The 17,598-nt window shown below is 39.4% G+C and overlaps 1 protein-coding gene across 2 annotated transcripts in view; it reads right to left on the reverse strand.

The window, feature by feature from the left end:
• Nucleotides 1-259: 259 nt before the first annotated feature.
• LOC124798465 (cytochrome P450 6k1-like) overlaps nt 260-17,598 on the reverse strand; it is a 33,376-nt gene continuing 16,037 nt past the window's right edge. For both annotated transcript variants that reach the window (XM_047261894.1, XM_047261893.1), the window contains exons 3-4: nt 12,047-12,298; nt 260-627 (exon numbers count right to left, since the gene is read on the reverse strand). In XM_047261894.1, the coding sequence (XP_047117850.1) occupies nt 449-627; nt 12,047-12,298 (431 nt within the window). In that variant the 3' untranslated portion in view covers nt 260-448. The remainder of the gene's footprint in view (nt 628-12,046; nt 12,299-17,598) is intronic.

Genomic DNA, 17,598 nt, shown 5'->3' on the forward strand with positions numbered 1-17,598 from the left:
AATACACTAAGCAGATTCAGAAGGATGTAGGCTGCAGTAGTTACTGGGAGATGAAGCAGCTTGCACAGGATAGAGTAGCATGGAGACCTGCATCAAATCAGTCTCAGGATGAATACCACAACAACAGGGGTTTTGTTTACGAAATGCGAACGTGACTTTTACAGTAACTCTGGTATCAAGACGTAGTTTTTCCTCCTCTCAAGTCATTAAATGTCGATTCATTACGTTTCTGGGTATTACTGTTTAAGCACACTCACAATCAAAATTCGGTAGTTTAATCTCACCAGAGCCAGTTTCGTTACATCAGTCTCGTTTAGATAATAACTGGCGACGTGCCCATGTGGTGAAACGAATAAACAAAAGAATGTGTACAACGGTTCTGTCCAGCAGGTTCGCTTCAGCGGGAAATGTCATCCTGCTACGAGTGTTGTCCGCAGCCGCTGGAGCTTCAGCTGGCCGGCACTTGTCGCCGCTCGACGCGCAGCTCTATCCCGCCCTCCGGCGTCAGCAGGAGGTTGTTCGGGGCCATCCGGAGCTTGGATGGCTTCTCCCCAGCTGGCAGGAAGCTAAACTTGGACAGCAGGTGTACCATCGCCAGCTTCACTTGCACCAATCCGAAACGCATGCCTGCAATGAAATAAGCGTAGCTTCAGTTTATGTAATTTGTGAATCTCAAAATTAGCTCCCCTTTTCCTCAAAGTAATGCTACACAACTGTCTCCTTCGACTAGTGGGATGCTACGACAAATTTATTTCACATTTCATTTCGTGTTCGTTTAAAAATATTTCTACTAGCAATCTAGCCAGATGCAATCAACACCAATCATGGAGACACTAACATAAGTATCTCTAAGTCAAGCGTTGTGTACAATTTCGGAACATTGATAAAACTTCAAAACAAATAAATCGGAGTCAGTTATGGGGAAAATATAATGGCGTTCATCGATTTTAACATACGATCTTCACAAATTATGCTTTTACCAGCAATTGAAGGATTGTCATATCCAGTTAATCGCCAAACCAGATTAAACAGGAAGCACGTGAATCACTACAACACGAACCAGCACATGCCGCTCCATCGGACATAAAGAAATAGCTGTACGAGTTCTAATTCGGTGCAAATCCCGAAAGAGTAAATAAAAAAGAGGTGGTCGAATAACGAGAAAAGCTCTCCTTTCGAAATAGCGTCAGTTAATCGAAATATTTTGTGCAACTAAAATTGTCGTACTTCACAGTGTTAACGAAACTGCACTTCCCATGCAGGATAAACAAAAGTGAATTCATCAAGCCATAGTGCTATAAGAAATACAAATCATGTGTAGAGAAAAGAACCCGAAAAATTACAAGGACAAAAAAGTAATGAATCATTGTAATACTTATGAAACCTTGAGACGCCAAATATCACTGCGAGAGTGGTATCTAGCAACAACAAAAATTTTAAATAAACGGCCTTTCGTTACTGAATGTGGTGAAGATAACGACATGGACTAGGACCAATAAACGCGCGTATATGGCTACGCTCAGATAATCTTTAAAAATAACAGTGAGCTAGCAGAAGATGGATGTTTGAAATGATGCAGCAACAAACAAGATGCATAAATTATAAACGCGCAGTAACATGCAAAAAGAGAAGAACGAATAAAAAACCTGTCCACTTACACAATCTGAGAATGAAAAACATTACACAAAGGAAAGAAACACAGTATTTAGCCTGTCATCATACGGAAGAAAAGCGGAATGCGGTTTGGGTAATGTGTTTTCGTCCATCGTAAAATCAGTCAATACATCAAATTTTTTTGACAAGATGCTCGTTGCTCGTGACGGTATAAACCGAAAGGCCGTAGAATGAACGCCGAACACTAAATTAGTAAAGGTATTTCAAATCCGTCTTTGCAACATAAGAACTGTAAAGCGACTACGGACCTTATGGCCATAATGTCTACTCAACTGAAGAACAAAATTATATCATCCAAAACTGTTTCACTGAAGAAAATCACAACATAGTTCTTAATTTCAACATAATATGGATGCGAAATTTACATAAATATGTGAGCCCAGGGGAAAATAACTGAAATCGACGTATACTGAGAAGACCATTGGACTTGAAGTACCTTAACGCTTCAATAGAGTCAAAGAAGATTCAAGTTTACCGTCGTGTCCACAATGAAGTCATGAGAGATGGAACACAAGCGCCTGTTGGCGAACGATGAGGAAAAAAATGCACCGTATAATTCTCAAAGGGCCATCTCGACGTTAGATTCTATATTGAATATGAGAAAGAACTTATTCCTATTCTATAAACAGTTCTTTGTTAATAATCATGTTCATTCACGAGATCGTTAAATGATGCATATGCAGAAATATTTCTTGAAGCCTCGGAATCACGTCCGCATCGTGGCCTAGTAAACAGAATAACAAAACATGTTCAGACCATTAGATTTCATACTTCCTAGGAGATTGAACACAATTAGTTTTAGGGTACTTCAGGGTCGTGTATTAGGGCTCAAATAGTTGTTTTTTGATACGTATGGATATGATGCCTTGAGAAAGTACTGACAACTTGCGGATGAAAGTTCGTCTTCAATTTTTAGTTGGCCCGACAGTTAAGTCAATAAATAACATCCAATATTTTTGTTTATGCGAGTGAAACTCCTGTGCCACGCAGACGCAGGTGAAGTAAGTGGCAGACTTCGGTTCATTAACAGGAGGGGGAGAAATGCTGTCACACTACAAAGGAAACTGCTTACAAAATACTTCAGCGGGCAGTTCTAGAACATTGCTGAAGGGAAAAAAGTTTGCGTTTACCTATGAAACCATGATTGTACACAGACGTGCTTCTCTTCGTTTGAAGCAAATCGACGGCCATGAATGTTCTTCTTCAGGGCTCCAAAAATACGGAAATCACATGGACAGGTATCGACACTGTATGGAAGATGTGTAAAGGCTTCCTAGTGAAACGTCAGCGCTGTAATCGATTCGACCTTGGTAACATGTGGTCGGGGATTACCACTCAACAGAGTGAGGCCCTCCATCAATATCACTGGGCCTTTGGACTTCAGTTTTTGCAGTGACCACGTGAAGACGTGGATATCAAGTCCAAATGTCCAGGGATGATGACGGACGGCATCATTCTGTTGCTAGCCCACATGTTGGCAAGGTCGTTTCGACTGCGCTGCAGAAGTTTCACGGGAAAGCCCGTACATACTTGCATACAGACCCGATCCCTCTCGAAGCGATTTCTGTGGTTTTGGAGCCCCGAAGAAGGACGTTTGTGAACGGTGATTTGCTTCGGACGAAGAGCTGCACGCGTGGGCACAATCATGGTTCCGTAGTGTAACGACGCTATATTGTCGAACGTTACTTAAATTAACTTAACTTGGCCTGCAGTTAATTTGATGGATGAAAGTAGCAGTTTCCAACTTCACAAAATTTATTGACAACTGAGCTGCAGACTCGTCATGTTAACAAAACACTGACTGACTTACTTCACTGATCTCTTTGACTTCCAAAACTAACTTCAAAACTGACTGACTGGCAGCATCGCTGCTTTGTTTTATATAGAATTTTAACAATAAATTACAAAATACTCCATTATTAAAATCGTACAATTTCAATGTTACAGTTAAAATTCACGAAATGTAAAGAATTTGATGTTACAGCTGAATAAGGTAAAAAATACAATATTAATAGATCTAATTTTTATAGTATCATCACTAGTATTAAATATGAAAATTTATCTGAACTTTAATTACAATAATGTCTCTTGTATTATTTTAGTTACATAATTAATTACAGTTTGGATTTGGTTTATAACATTCAGTGGTAGTATAGAACCAGTGCTTTATCCGATTACATACGTGAATGTTATAAATAAGGCCTCAAATTCCAAAAATCAGAAAATTGTGTGAAGTAAACAATTCGAGGGTTAATTAGAAATGTAATTACAAAGGATATTAATTACAGAGGAGGACATAAAAATGTATAACAAATGAAAATACATCGCTTGGTAATAACTTTTAAGCTATTTCTCAAGATAAAGATGTATTCTTTGTTTACTCGTTATTCAATTCTAATTGTGGTAATATAGGCGACAGCCACTTATGCCAACATATCCACGGCCTTTTTATATTTGTTACTAAATATCTGTTATTTCAGCTTCTCAACTAGGTTTTTGATTTGGAACCTGTACATAATTTTGTTAATGACAACAATCCCCTTACAATCATGATAATATACTTTTTCCAGAGCCTTCTATATGCTTTCACAATGAATATCAAGTGTTAGCAAACTGGACAGAATCATATATAGAAAAACACACATACAAGGCCTTAGGACGCACTAAATTGTCCGATAATTATCCAGATGCATATAAAAAAATGGTTTCAGACATTTAATTAGAGTTTTGGGGAAGGCAGTATCGTTATAGTAGGCAACTGCAAACATTTTTCTATGATAGCATTAACCGTCTTGTCTCACAATGGGATACATATAGTAACATTTACGACGATGTTTGAAATACTAAACAGCTTATTCACATATTCCATCTGTCTCGCTTCCTTCATATCTACAACCAACAGTGAAAAAATTGCAGTATATTGATACATATTTCCACTCAGACTACGCATGTGTCTACACTGAACCGATAGCCCATTTTCAAAACTAGAGAGGAAGCAATGACGAATTCCCAAACGTTTCCGAAGCAATAAAAGAAGATTGTAAGGAACTTGACATAGAAATAAAAATCCCAAGATTGGCGGGAAGCAAGACCCACAGGAGGAATGTGAATATCCAGTGCTCATCGCCCGAAGACTATTTCAAAGCGCCAGTTTACACACTGTGCATAGACAGGTAACTTATCATAAGATTTGAAAAAGATGAAGACGTACCTTTCAAAGGTGGAATTATTCACTAACATGCAATGAAAAAGGGGAAGAAAGAAGATTTCATGAGAGACGTAAAAAGTTTTAAGAAATTGGCAACTTGGAACTAGAAACCAGATTATAGTATGACACCTGGACAAATAAGGAGTGTATGAAAAAGAAGCTCCATGATATCCTTGCTGATACTATGTTTTATCAAGTAGTAAGGAGTTTGTATTCTACCAAACCATGCTTCCCAACATTTTGCACCGTAGAGCATTCCTTTAGCATATTGCGTAGAGTGAGAACGTGACTGAGAAGTAGTACTGGCGAGGACCGTCTGTCAAGCTTGTATCTTCTTTGGTTTCAGGAACAAAGTGTTTGATTTCATCAGCAGGAAGAATAGGAATTTACAGTTTCCTTTTCCCAATAAATATTAGTGTCAGATCCATAAACGAACCTATACTTTACACCTTTCTTTTTGTAACATTATCAGCGTAAAATCATATGAGGTGTACATTTTTAGTTCTTTCTGCTTTTTTGTTGCAAAATATCCACTTTTTCATAAAATAGTTAAAATAATGTGTTTTTATTTCATACACAGTATGACTGCCGCGATCTAGTATTTTAGCAAATTTTCAACCTTACCCATTGATTTAAATCAATGCCAAATCAATGCCAGTGTTTGCAATTCCTTTGTGTCTTAAAAATATGTTAGTTGCTTAAGTGTAGGTGGGACATCGAGGATAAATAAAAAACAGTTTCATCCATATTATCATTCAGTTTTAAAATTATTTAGTTATCAAAGTTACATAACCTGAGAATAAAATACAGAAGAATCAGATAGTTCATGACAGAAAGTACATATTTAGATTCATGAACGCCAACATATTTTCATCCGAGAGCGAGGCTCGTTAAGGAGATAAAATGTCTTTGCCCACAGAAAAAACTCGTTTTACTGCAGCACTCGAGGGTATAGGGATGTTATATTTAATAAGTAAACCTATTAGAACGTACACCCCTGGAAACTCAGCATCGTTAGATGAGTCTTTTGATTTCAGGCACAGCCACAATTTGAGTAAACCCTGGGCTTTACTTTTTGCTGATGTGTTACCACGAGGCTTCTCTTTTGGTTGAATCACATACGTAAAAAAAAAAAAATCTTCCTGTTCGTCTTCGTTATTGCTGCTTCAGCCACCGCCACTTAAAGTATCATTGCCATTTAAACTATCGGCGGGTTCATGCCTCAAAGCCTCTTCTACGACTTTTTCCGTACGTTTTCTTACTACTTTCACTCGATTGTTGACATACATACATTTCCTGCCGTGATGTAACTTCCATAGTTAATCTGATAACAAGAAGCAATTTGCAGTAAACAGACAAAATAAACTCCCAACATTTCTCGCTCACACTCGACTGTTTACGTCAACTACACGCACCCAGCCGCAGACGTACACTCACATGGCCTGGACTTGTCAGAACATGACTTCCGCGGGCGGCGTTGCGTCATTTTGTCTTAAAGGGCTGGAACCTAATGTACGGACTCAAAAGAAGTTAACGTAAGTTAAAGAGTCCATTATCGTTTTTTTAAAGTTAACTTAAAAGTTAACCAGGCAACCGGTCTTATGCCCAGCTATGACTATCTGCCTTTCTGCATCGACTTCCATACTTTAAAAACACTGTGAATTGCGTGTCAGGGCTGCTTCTAATTGTACCATATTCTAAAGTTTCCGCGCGATACATCCGCGTATGAGCGCAGGAAGAATGATTGCTTAAATACCTCTTTGCGAGCTTTAATTAGTATAAGGGACAATACACTTCCTTTACAAATCTAATAACTTCTTTTATTGTTCAGATGGTGTTACGAATTTTCTGCCACTTTTAAGGTCATTAGCAACTAAGTTTAGTCTGTTTGATGGATAGTGGAAACAAACAGCTGTAGGATACTTCCTTTAAACCAGGGTTCCCCAAAATGTGTTCCCCGTATCACTGGTGTTCCACGGGATCGTTTTCGACATGTTGACGATGTTAATTACTACTTAACAAATCTATTATGATTTCTGTGCTATTATTTATGATTACAAATTGAAGTAATCACTGAATAAAACAAGTTCTTATTATTGAAAACGTTATTAACGTTGAAAATGAACAATGTGTCCCACCAAATTCTTCCATCACAGGAAAAGTGTGGGAACTCCTGCTTTAATCCTAGCCTGTACTTAGATTTCATGGTCTGACATTGTCACGCAGCCATCAGAGCCGAAGCTAATCAAGTTATTCATGTCAACGCCCAAATTTTTAACAATTTTTAAAATATACGAAGAAATTTCCTCAGTATACAGCGTAGTCAGCTCTGCAAACCCTAAAGATTCTTCTTTATCTGTAAAGTTTAATTACTCGTCTACATACCGTACTGCCATGCACAGTTGATCTTTCCTACTAATGTCAGCCGTTTCATCATCCATAATGAAAACGATGGTGATCTCCTTACATCATCAACAATCTCGTGTTGTAACATAGAACCACATATATTTATTAAATTCTTTTGATGTCTTTGTGAAATATTTTTGCTTTTACACTACGATTTTATAAATGATACTCCAATACTTTGTCATCCAAACTTACTCTAAATAAAATTAAATCTTCATGAGTGTCTGTAACCTTGGTGAGCCTTTACCACAAAAGCAACACATATTCCTCTTTTTATAACTGGTGTGAAAAGAGTGCAATACTTGTATTTCCCTCCCTTAAACTTAGGCGAGTATACTAGCCACGAGTACCTTTCTAGCCCAGTCCTTTAATATAATGTTTTCGTAGTTTTTCTCACCAATATCCTTTATGAAATCACGAATCAAATTTCATGTTGACAGTCGAAACTGAAATTGACAGGTTCAAATCATCCCAGTCAGTACCGATACCAGCAGACTTAGCACTAATGATGGAAGAATATTGTGGCAATGAGACGCGAGATGATTGGCAGTGGAGAGATTCTATCGACAGATAGCGTGAAGGTAGAAGCTCATGTTGAAACTAAACTATAAGCTGTTGTGGGATGCACTTCTGAAGGCATTGAACCTTGAACTTTTAATTAATCATGGAAGTTCCTTTTCTGTGTAGCAGAAACACCTTTCTGTTCGGAGAAATTCCTGATACGCATCTCTGTAACAGAAATTTAACTTCAAAATATTTAAGAACAATCCCGTTAAGAGGATTTCTAACATTCCATTCAAACCGGCTTAAGAATTTAGTGTCTTTTTTATTGGATAGAATAACATGCATCATTTATAAAAATGTATGTTCATCTGTAAAAATGTAAGTATTCTGAAACGATGCGACGAAACATAAAACAGAGGAACGCTACATAATAGCAATTACGTTTTTAAGGGTATTTACACTTTTCACCTGTTTGCTTTCTTTTATTCAAAAGTAATTTCCGGTGACTGAAGACACTAAACTAAGTGCAGATCACATGTAGGACACTACAGACATATACTAAAAATAACACGGTTTCGACATGTTAACGGTGATCATAAGCGTTGCCGTGTTGTGCTGTCTTGTTGGCTTGTGTGGGATTGCGGAGGGTGGATGACTCGTCAATGATGTTGCGTTTGCACGCTCTTTCTTGCTGAACGCTGCGCCTTGAGATCGCTTGAACTCATACAGGTATGTCATGGGTATAGGTGCAGGTATGTTTACGTAAGGTACCTTAATATTTACAGTCATCAGTGTGTTGGTTACTTTTCTCTGCGTCCAACAGTATTCCCACAAACAAGTCACAAGCTTTACAACCTGATGTTTTCTGTACAGTCGTACAGCACCACTAGGTGGGCTATGCCTGTCAGTATACACTAACCGTCCATGTATCCACACTTCAACAGCTGAGCTGCTGCCTAGGAGAAAATAAACATTGCTGGATTGATTGCTCTTGCCACATGTACTTGAAGGTACTGAACAGCCTAAAAACATCCGACTTCTAATGGCTACAATTATTCGTCTGCAAACAACGTGTATACTGATGAAATGTTGTTCAGTCAGCAACAAAAGTATCTGCACTTATAGGCTACTCATTGCTCCCTGCATAAAAAGAGAAGTATGCATGTAACGAACACTACTGGCATATAAAAAACATTTTATAGCATTTTCTTGAAAGAAAAACACCCGACTACATTTGTCTTTCTTCCTTTTTCTGAAAGCTGGGGGAGGAGGGGTGGTAACTGGGGGGAGGTGCGGAGGGGGACTCCCCACACTTGCCCCAGGATGGGAACTCTCGACGATTCGACGATATATGCAAAATGTTAATTCACTCTTTGCACAAAGAAATGATATTTAATTCCGCAAATACGCGAATCACACATATTAGAGACGAAAAGACTAGTCATCATTCAGCGAAATAAGTTACAGCCGCCGAGTATAATATGTTGTTGTTGTGGTCTTCAGTCCTGAGACTGGTTTGATGCACCTCTCCACGCAACTCTATCCTGTGCAAGCTTCTTCATCTCCCACTACTTACTGCAACCTACATCCTTCTGAATCTGCTTAGTGTATACATCACTTGGTCTCCCTCTACGATTTTTACCCTCCACGTTACCCTCCAATGCTAAATTTGTGATCCGTTGATGCCTCAGAACATGCCCTACCAACCGGTCACTTCTTCTTGTCAAGTTGTGCCACAAACTCCTCTTCTCCCCAATTCTATTCAATACCTCCTCATTAGTTATGTGATCAACCCATCTAATCTTCAACATTCTTCTGTAGTATCACATTTCGAAAGCTTCTATTCTCTTCTTGTCCAAACTATTTATCGTCCATGTATCATTTCCATACATGGCTACACTCCATACAAATACTTTCAGAAACGGCTTCCTAACACTTAATCTATACTCGATGTTAACAAATTTCTCTTCTTCAGAAACGCTTTCCTTGCCATTCCCAGTCTAAATTTTATATCCTCCTACTTCGACCATCATCAGTTATTTTGCTCCCCAAATATTAAAACTCCTTTACTACTTTAAGTGTCTCATTTCCTAATCCAATTTCCTCAGCACCACCCGACTTAACTCGACTACATTCCATTATCCTCGTTTTGCTTTTGTTGATGTTCATCTTCTATCCTCCTTTCAAGACACTGTCCATTCCGTTCAACTGCTCTTCCAAGTCCTTTGCTGTCTCTGACAGATTTACAATGTCGTAGGCGAACATCAAAGTTTTTATTTCTTCTCCATAGATTTTAATACGTACGCCGAATTTATCTTTTGTTTCCTTTACTGCTTGCTCAATATACAGATTGTATAACATCGGGGAGAGGCTACAACAACGTGTCACTCCCTTCCCAACCACTGCTTACCTTTCATGCCCCTCGACTCTTATAACTGCCATCTGGTTTCTGTACAAACTGTAAATAGCCTTTCGCTCCCTGTATTTTACCCTTGCCACCTTTAGAGTTTGAAAGAGAGTATTCCAGTCAACATTGTCAAAAGCTTTCTCTGAGTCTACAAATGCTAGAAACGTTGGTTTGCCATTCCTTAATCTTTCCTCTAAGATAAGTCGTAAGGCCAGTATTGCCTCACGTGTTCCTACATTTCTACGGAATCCAAACTGATCTTTCCCGAAGTCGGCTTCTACTAGTTTTTCCATTCTTCTGTATAAAATTCACGTTAGTATTTTGCAGCCATGACTTATTAAAACGATAGTTCGGCAATTTTCACATCTGTCAATACCTGCTTTCTTTGGGGTTGGAATTATTATATTCTTCTTGAAGTCTGAGGGTATTCCGCCTGTCTCATACATCTTGCTCACTAGATGGTAGAGTTTTGTCAGTACTGGCTCTCCCAAGGCCGTCAGTAGTTCTAATGGAATGTTGTCTACTCCCGGGGCCTTGTTTCGACTTAGGTCTTTCAGTGCTCTGTCAAACTCTTCACGCAGTATCGAATCTCCCATTTCATTATCATCTACATCCTCTTCCATTTCCATAATATTGCCCTCAAGTACATCGCCCTTGTATAGACCCTCTATATACTCCTTCCACCTTTCTGCTTTCCCTTCTTTGATTATAAAAAAAATGGTTCAAATGGCTCTGAGCTCTATGGTCATCAGTCCACTAGAACTTAGAACTACCTAAACCTAACTAACCTAAGGACATCACACACATCCATGCCCGAGGCAGCATTTGAACCTGCGACCGTAGCCGTCACGCGGTTCCAGACTGAAGCGCCTAGAACCGCACGGCCACACCGGCCGGCCCTTTGCTTATAACTGGGTTTCCATCTGAGCTCTTGATATTCATGCAAGTGGTTCTCTTTTCTCCAAATGTCTCTTTAATTTTCCTCTAGGCAGTATCTCTCTTGTGATACAAATAGAAATGACGACATACATTCAGCGTGGCGAGGAACGTAAAGGACACACAGATTTGTCGGTAACCTACCAAGTAATCAGTCTTCGCTTGCTACATTTGTGAACGGAGCGGCAAGGAACCGTAATACATTGCACAACAGGAAGCAGTTCCTGAGTGGCAACAGGAATTTTCCAGGTGTCACTCCTATAAACTAAAATATTAGACTCTTGTTGACTCACCTACAAAACTCTCTTTTGACAAATTTTGGATAACTTTTTGTGAATCTGGCACCTTTCTAAGTAATATTATGTGAGAGATGGAAATTGAAGGACTAAATGAGCTATCGGTAACGGATTTGCTTACCTATAGAGAGAGCGTCAAAGAAATGCACAGACTCCTAAGGGAGGCGTTAAAAGAAAGATATTTTGCATCGCAGATAACTCCTTTCTTGAGATTACGGTAACCTATGTTCCAGTACGAGTGAACATACGTTTGCTTACTCCAGAGTTCCTCTCGGTTTAAAGATCAGGGTGGTAAAATTAGAAAAAAAATTCAGTTTTAAAGAGTAGCAGCAGTCGTTTTTACAGCATGTTATCCGTGACTGCGAGGGGAAAGGAGGCCGGGTTGGTAGGGGGATGGCAGGGAGACGTCTCTAATACACTTTCCTTCTCCAAATGCGATGTTTCGAGGAGTCAATTATCTACTGATCTTCACATACATACGGATGCCGGTATAAATGACTCGAGAGTCGAAAGTTTGAATGAAAGTGTGAACAAAAGAAGGCGAATCGTATGAAGAAAGAACTGAGCAACATGATTAATCTGCCAGTAATAAATAATAAACGGGAAGAGACTCACCAATGCAGATACGTGGCCCCTCACCGAAGGGCAGATAGCAGAAGGGATGTCTGGAAGCCTTCTGCTCGTCAGAGAAGTGCTCTGGGTCGAACTGGTCAGGATTTCGGAAATACTTGGGATCATGATGAAGGCCCAACACTGGAATGACGACCTTAGTTCCTTTCTCCAGAACACAGTCATAGCCTGGCAGTTTGTAATCCTGCACCACCTCGCGGTTCAGAGCGGCAACCGGTGGATATACGCGAAGAGTTTCTGGAAAAAAGCGCACATTATAAGCCACTAAACTATAAGTACTCTACTTTATCTCACTCTCTGCTATAATACTTGTCACATCAATGTAAAATTATTTATCTTTTTAATAAATGCACTTCAACATGAGGCAAATTTGGAACAAATAGATCAAATGTTATTTGATTTGATGCTTCATAGCGCGATACTGTTGAACTTATTACAAAAGGTATATTTTTCTTTGGAAAAAGAATAAGGGCAGGTAGAGTGCTTTCTATTTATTTAATCTCATAAGGTTCCACCATAACCATTTTCATGCCTGCTCCCTAAATAAAAGCGTAATCCATAAATAAAGCCAAGTATGTGCTGTGTGGAGCACTGAAGAATCATAATAACAAAGTCCAGAAAGTCAATTTATAGAGCAAGGTTGGTAGCCGAAAAGCAGCTAGGCGACTTTGGTAACATCTCATGTGGCATGCTGTGCAATGCAAAACCGGCCTGCTATTGGCTGGGCCCGCGTGATCTGTTGTTCACGCCTCTGGTGGTGTCGTCTATCGCTGACTCTGCCGCTTCCGAGCCCCAATCAATATCGTCTGCTGGTCAGGATATTACAATCATGATTACTGCTTATAAGAAATACAATCATGATTACTGCTTGAATTTTCTCATATATTTCCATAAGGATTACCATTTACAGTTTTACACCACACAAGTACTAATACATCTACCTGCTCTTTCCTCTCCTTCCTCTTTCTCAGTGTTAGTGCTTTTACTGCAGTGATTATTCTATGAGGTGTTTTATGTAGTACTAAAGCGGTTTCTGTGCTCCCAGACATTTTCCTTGGTCGCATATTGTGGTCTCAAAAGGCTGCTAATCCATATTCTGGACATTCTGTCTCAGCAGTACCGCGCTTATATGATCGGTGACACTATTATCGAATATATAGAGGAAACCCGATCTTCACCGAAAAAATCTCTGTGGTTGATTGGAGATATATTTTGGTATGAAGGGCCGCTGCTCTACAGTGGCTCATTAGAAAGTAATCATGAGTAATTATGATTTAGTTGGTTACTTATCCACAGTTGCCTTTGTATCTGGGTAAGTTCTGCGATATGCAACCACCAAAACGTACAACACAAAACACAGAGAAATGCAAGAAGCTTCAAGCAGATGAAGAAGCACTGTGACGCAGTTGCCACCTCTGTAGGAGCCGTTCGGCATTGGATTGTTCTGGCACTCTTTCTCTGCATATAGCGAACCGCTACCAGAGCGGTATATCGACCAACTCTTCATCGGTTAACTTCTGTATAACTGATGACGTACAACTAATACTGGCGGAAAACAAATCCGAAACAGAAACGAGCAAAACTGGATGCAAGTTTGAGGGCGAAGAGTGAAATCAACGCTACAATTCTCAACAGTAAGTACCATCAGAAACTGCCTTCTCCTTTTTTTTTCCAAAAACGAAATATAGTACATACGGTCGAGAATTTCACTCCTGCGCAGATATTTTCAGTGCAGTGCAAAGATAAATGGTGGCAACATATCAAGTGAAAAGCAATTATTCTAATGAGCTACCCAAGAACACGGGTTCTGTATGCCAAAATGTTAAAAAAGTATCCCTGAACAATCTCCGAAATTTTTTCGATGGATTGCCGATGCACGCTTTAAAATAGTTGGAAGATTCCTAACTGAAACACAGTTCAGAAGATTGTTACGGGTCCTAATGCTTTATGGGGGCTCATTTCGACTTTTCTGTTTAGGTTATGGATTTGTATGAAGAGAGCACGAGGCTTGCACAGCAACAGTTGTAGTTATTTCACATGTAGAGTATGAAGAATTTAAGCCTTTCCAGAACAGAACGTGCAATGTGGAAAACATTTGGAATCAAAGATGCTACTGCTCTACTTCAGAAAACTCCTTACGGAATAACACCTGTAGACAATGAGAAAACAGAAGAACAGGAAAATGCAAGCAGAACTAAGTCACGAATGTGACAACTTGTTACAGACTGCAATTCACGCTTGGCTCAGGGTTCATACAACAACTTTTAGGTTATTTCTCGAATGTTACACTCTTGAATAGCACGTGGGAAAAACTAAAATCTAAATCTTTCGGTACGAGCTCTGATTTATTTTACTCCCATGGCCACTTCTCTCAATGTAGGGGGTGTAAACAAAATATTCTGGCATTCGGAGGAGAAAACTGCTGATTGAAATTTGGTGAAAGGTCCCGCCGCAGCGAAAAACGTTATTATTGCAATGACTGCGACCATAACTCGCCTATCACATCCGTTACGCACACTTCCTATTTAGCGATTGTACGAAACGAGCTCCCCTTCTTTTAACTTCTGCTATATTCTCCGTCAGTTATATGGCGGAGGATCACATTCCGTGCAGCAGTGAGAGAAAGGACAAGCGTAATCTAGGTAATATCTTCAGTAGATGTGTTGCATCTTCTATGTGTTACGCCGATAAAACACAGTCTTTGGTTCACCTTCCCCACACATTTTCTATGTGGTCGTTACAGTTTAAGTTGTTCGTAATTTAGGTGTGGTGCTGAATTCACGACCTTTAAATTTGTGTCATTTATCGTGTAACTGAAATGTAACGGTATGTCTCCAGTTTTCATGCGGAGGATTTCACACTTTTTATTAGTTAGCGTCAGCTGCCACTATTTGCTCAGTACAGATACGTGTTTGTAAATCATTTCGGAATTAGTTTTGACTTCTGAACCTTTACTAGACACAGGTTGTACACGACCCGGGACAACCGGGAAGTCCGGGAAAACCCCGGGAATTTTTTCATCCGGGAGATAACCGGGAAAAACCAGGGAATTTTTCAGAATTCCGGAAATGTTTCATTGTTGTTGCTTTCAGTTAAATTTTTGTAATTTTGACTGGTAAGAATTGACTCTCTAGCAAAGAATGTTACTATATCCTGCTACTGCAGAATGATAATGCAGCAATAAAATATAAACGAGAGAAAAAATAAAACTTTAGTGGCAAAGGAAATGCGCAATTTACAACAAAACACCGTGCACGCACAAGCGTCTGCAAATAGCAGTTTACGGAAAACCTACTGTCACTTAGCACGGAAAAAGTGTATTTTCGCCCGGGAAAAAGCATATCTTTTAAACGGCATATCCGGGAAAAATCCGTAAATAATCTGGGAATTTTTTTTCTTTGTCCCCGTATACACCCTGTTAAGACAACATAATCTGCAAACAATCTAAGAGGGCATAATCTGCAAACAACCTAACAGGGCTGCTCACATTATCTGCGGGATACTGGAGTTTATATAAAGAACATCAGATTGTGTAACATTTCCTTGGCGAATCCAAGAGGTCTCATCTCTTTCACTAGATGACTTTTCGTCAGTTACTACGAATTGATAGGAAATCATGAGCCCAGTCGGACAATTGTACAGGCACGTAATTTGAGCCGCTTGTGAGGAACGGTGTCGTTTTATTCGAGGTATTTAATAGTTTTATAACACAGTATATATCCCAAGATCAGACTGCAAGTTGATACCATTGATATAGGTCAATAATTTCTTGTCTATTGTTGTGACCCGTGCAACTTTCCAGTCGTTAGATACCGATCTTATGTCGAGCGACAGGTTATATATGATTGGTAACAATGGATGAATTTCTTAAACATACTCCGAAAGGAATCTAATTGCTATACGGTCTGCAGCGGAGACATTGCCTTTATTAACTGATTTAAGCTGCTTCGCTACTCCAGGTGTATCCATTCTGTTGCTCATGTTTGCAGCAATATGATGAAAGGGACAGTTGCTACACACCATATAGCGGAGATGCTGAGTTGCAGATAGGCGCAACAAAAAGACTCTCAAAAAGTGAGCTTTCGGCCAATAAGGCCTTCATCGGAAATAGAACAAGCACGCACACACACACACACACACACACACACACACACACACACACACACATATTCACGAAAACCCATCTCACATACTCACGACCACAGTCACCCTGGATTTCCCATTGTTTACTCATGTTTGCAGTTGTTTTGATTCGAATATTTATTTGCTGAAGGGATTCCGGAAAAGCCTTAGCAACTCCACTTTAGTGGTGCTGTCATCGGTAACATTACCACTGTTATCTTGCAGTGAAAGTATTGATTGTATCTTGCATCTTGTATACGTTACGTAAGGCCAAGCTCTGTTCGGTTTTTCTGCCGTATTTCAAGACAGAGTGTCATTTTGAAATGTATTAAAAGTATCTCGCATTGAAGTCTGTGTTTCGAAATATTTCATTCCGTTAAATCTGGCATCCTTTTCTCGTCACTTCTCCAATAGTGTCCTGACCTGTTTTATTTATCATGGGGAGATCTGTTCTGTCTTTTATTAATTTATTTTACACAAGATTTTCAACTGCCGTAAACGCCGTTTATTTGAATTCAAGTTTTATCTGGTCGATAGTTGTATAGTCAGTATGGAAGAAATGAACAGTCTCTTAGAAAGGTGCCAAGCGAATTTTTATCTGCTTTTTTAAATAGATGTATTTTGCTTTTATTCTCGGTGGGTTTAGCTGTTACAGTATTCAAATCTCGTTACAACAGCCTTGTGATCACTACTTCCTCTATCCGTCATGATGCACTCTATTTGCTCAGGACCGTTGGTCGCTAAAAGGTCTAGTATGCTAACGCTACTATTTGCACTTGATATGGGTTCTGAACTACGTAAACTAATTGGTCAAAGTAATTTCCGGAGAAAGCATTTAGCACAATTTCGGACGATGATTTATGCCTACCACCAACTTTAGGCAGGATAACTTTAAATGATTCATTCGTTTTCAAAGCTCTATATTTTTCGAAGTATTACGTGTACAAATGTGATTGAAACATGAATAGAACTGTAAAGTCACCAAGTTTGCGTTTTGGACTCTACAAGTATTCTCTTAGTACTTTTCTGGTCACATGACACACGTTCAAGTGGTAGCCAATTTCCTGTCATACCTTAGGCAGTAAAATCCTGTCAGTGGTCATTACAGCGGCACCTATGCGATTTCTGTTCTTGGCAGTGGGGATACGCAAACACCGTCCATAATGTACTCCGAAAGGAAAAAGTCATCAGGCTTTAGGTCAGGCGACCTGGGAGTCCACAGGAACAGAGTCATCTTATCTTCGCTACTACACCTATTCCAGCGATATGGAAATTCGTCGTTTAGGTAGCGATGAAGATCGATCCTCCAGTGAAGAGCTGATTCGCCTCGTTGGAAGTTGAAATTTTAGCCATCTTCCACACAGTTTTCTACGGTGTTCCAAGCTCGAGGCTTGCACAGACCGTTGATTTTTTTG

This window comes from Schistocerca piceifrons, chromosome 5 (genome assembly GCF_021461385.2).
Source record: "Schistocerca piceifrons isolate TAMUIC-IGC-003096 chromosome 5, iqSchPice1.1, whole genome shotgun sequence".
Lineage (NCBI taxonomy): Eukaryota > Metazoa > Arthropoda > Insecta > Orthoptera > Acrididae > Schistocerca > Schistocerca piceifrons.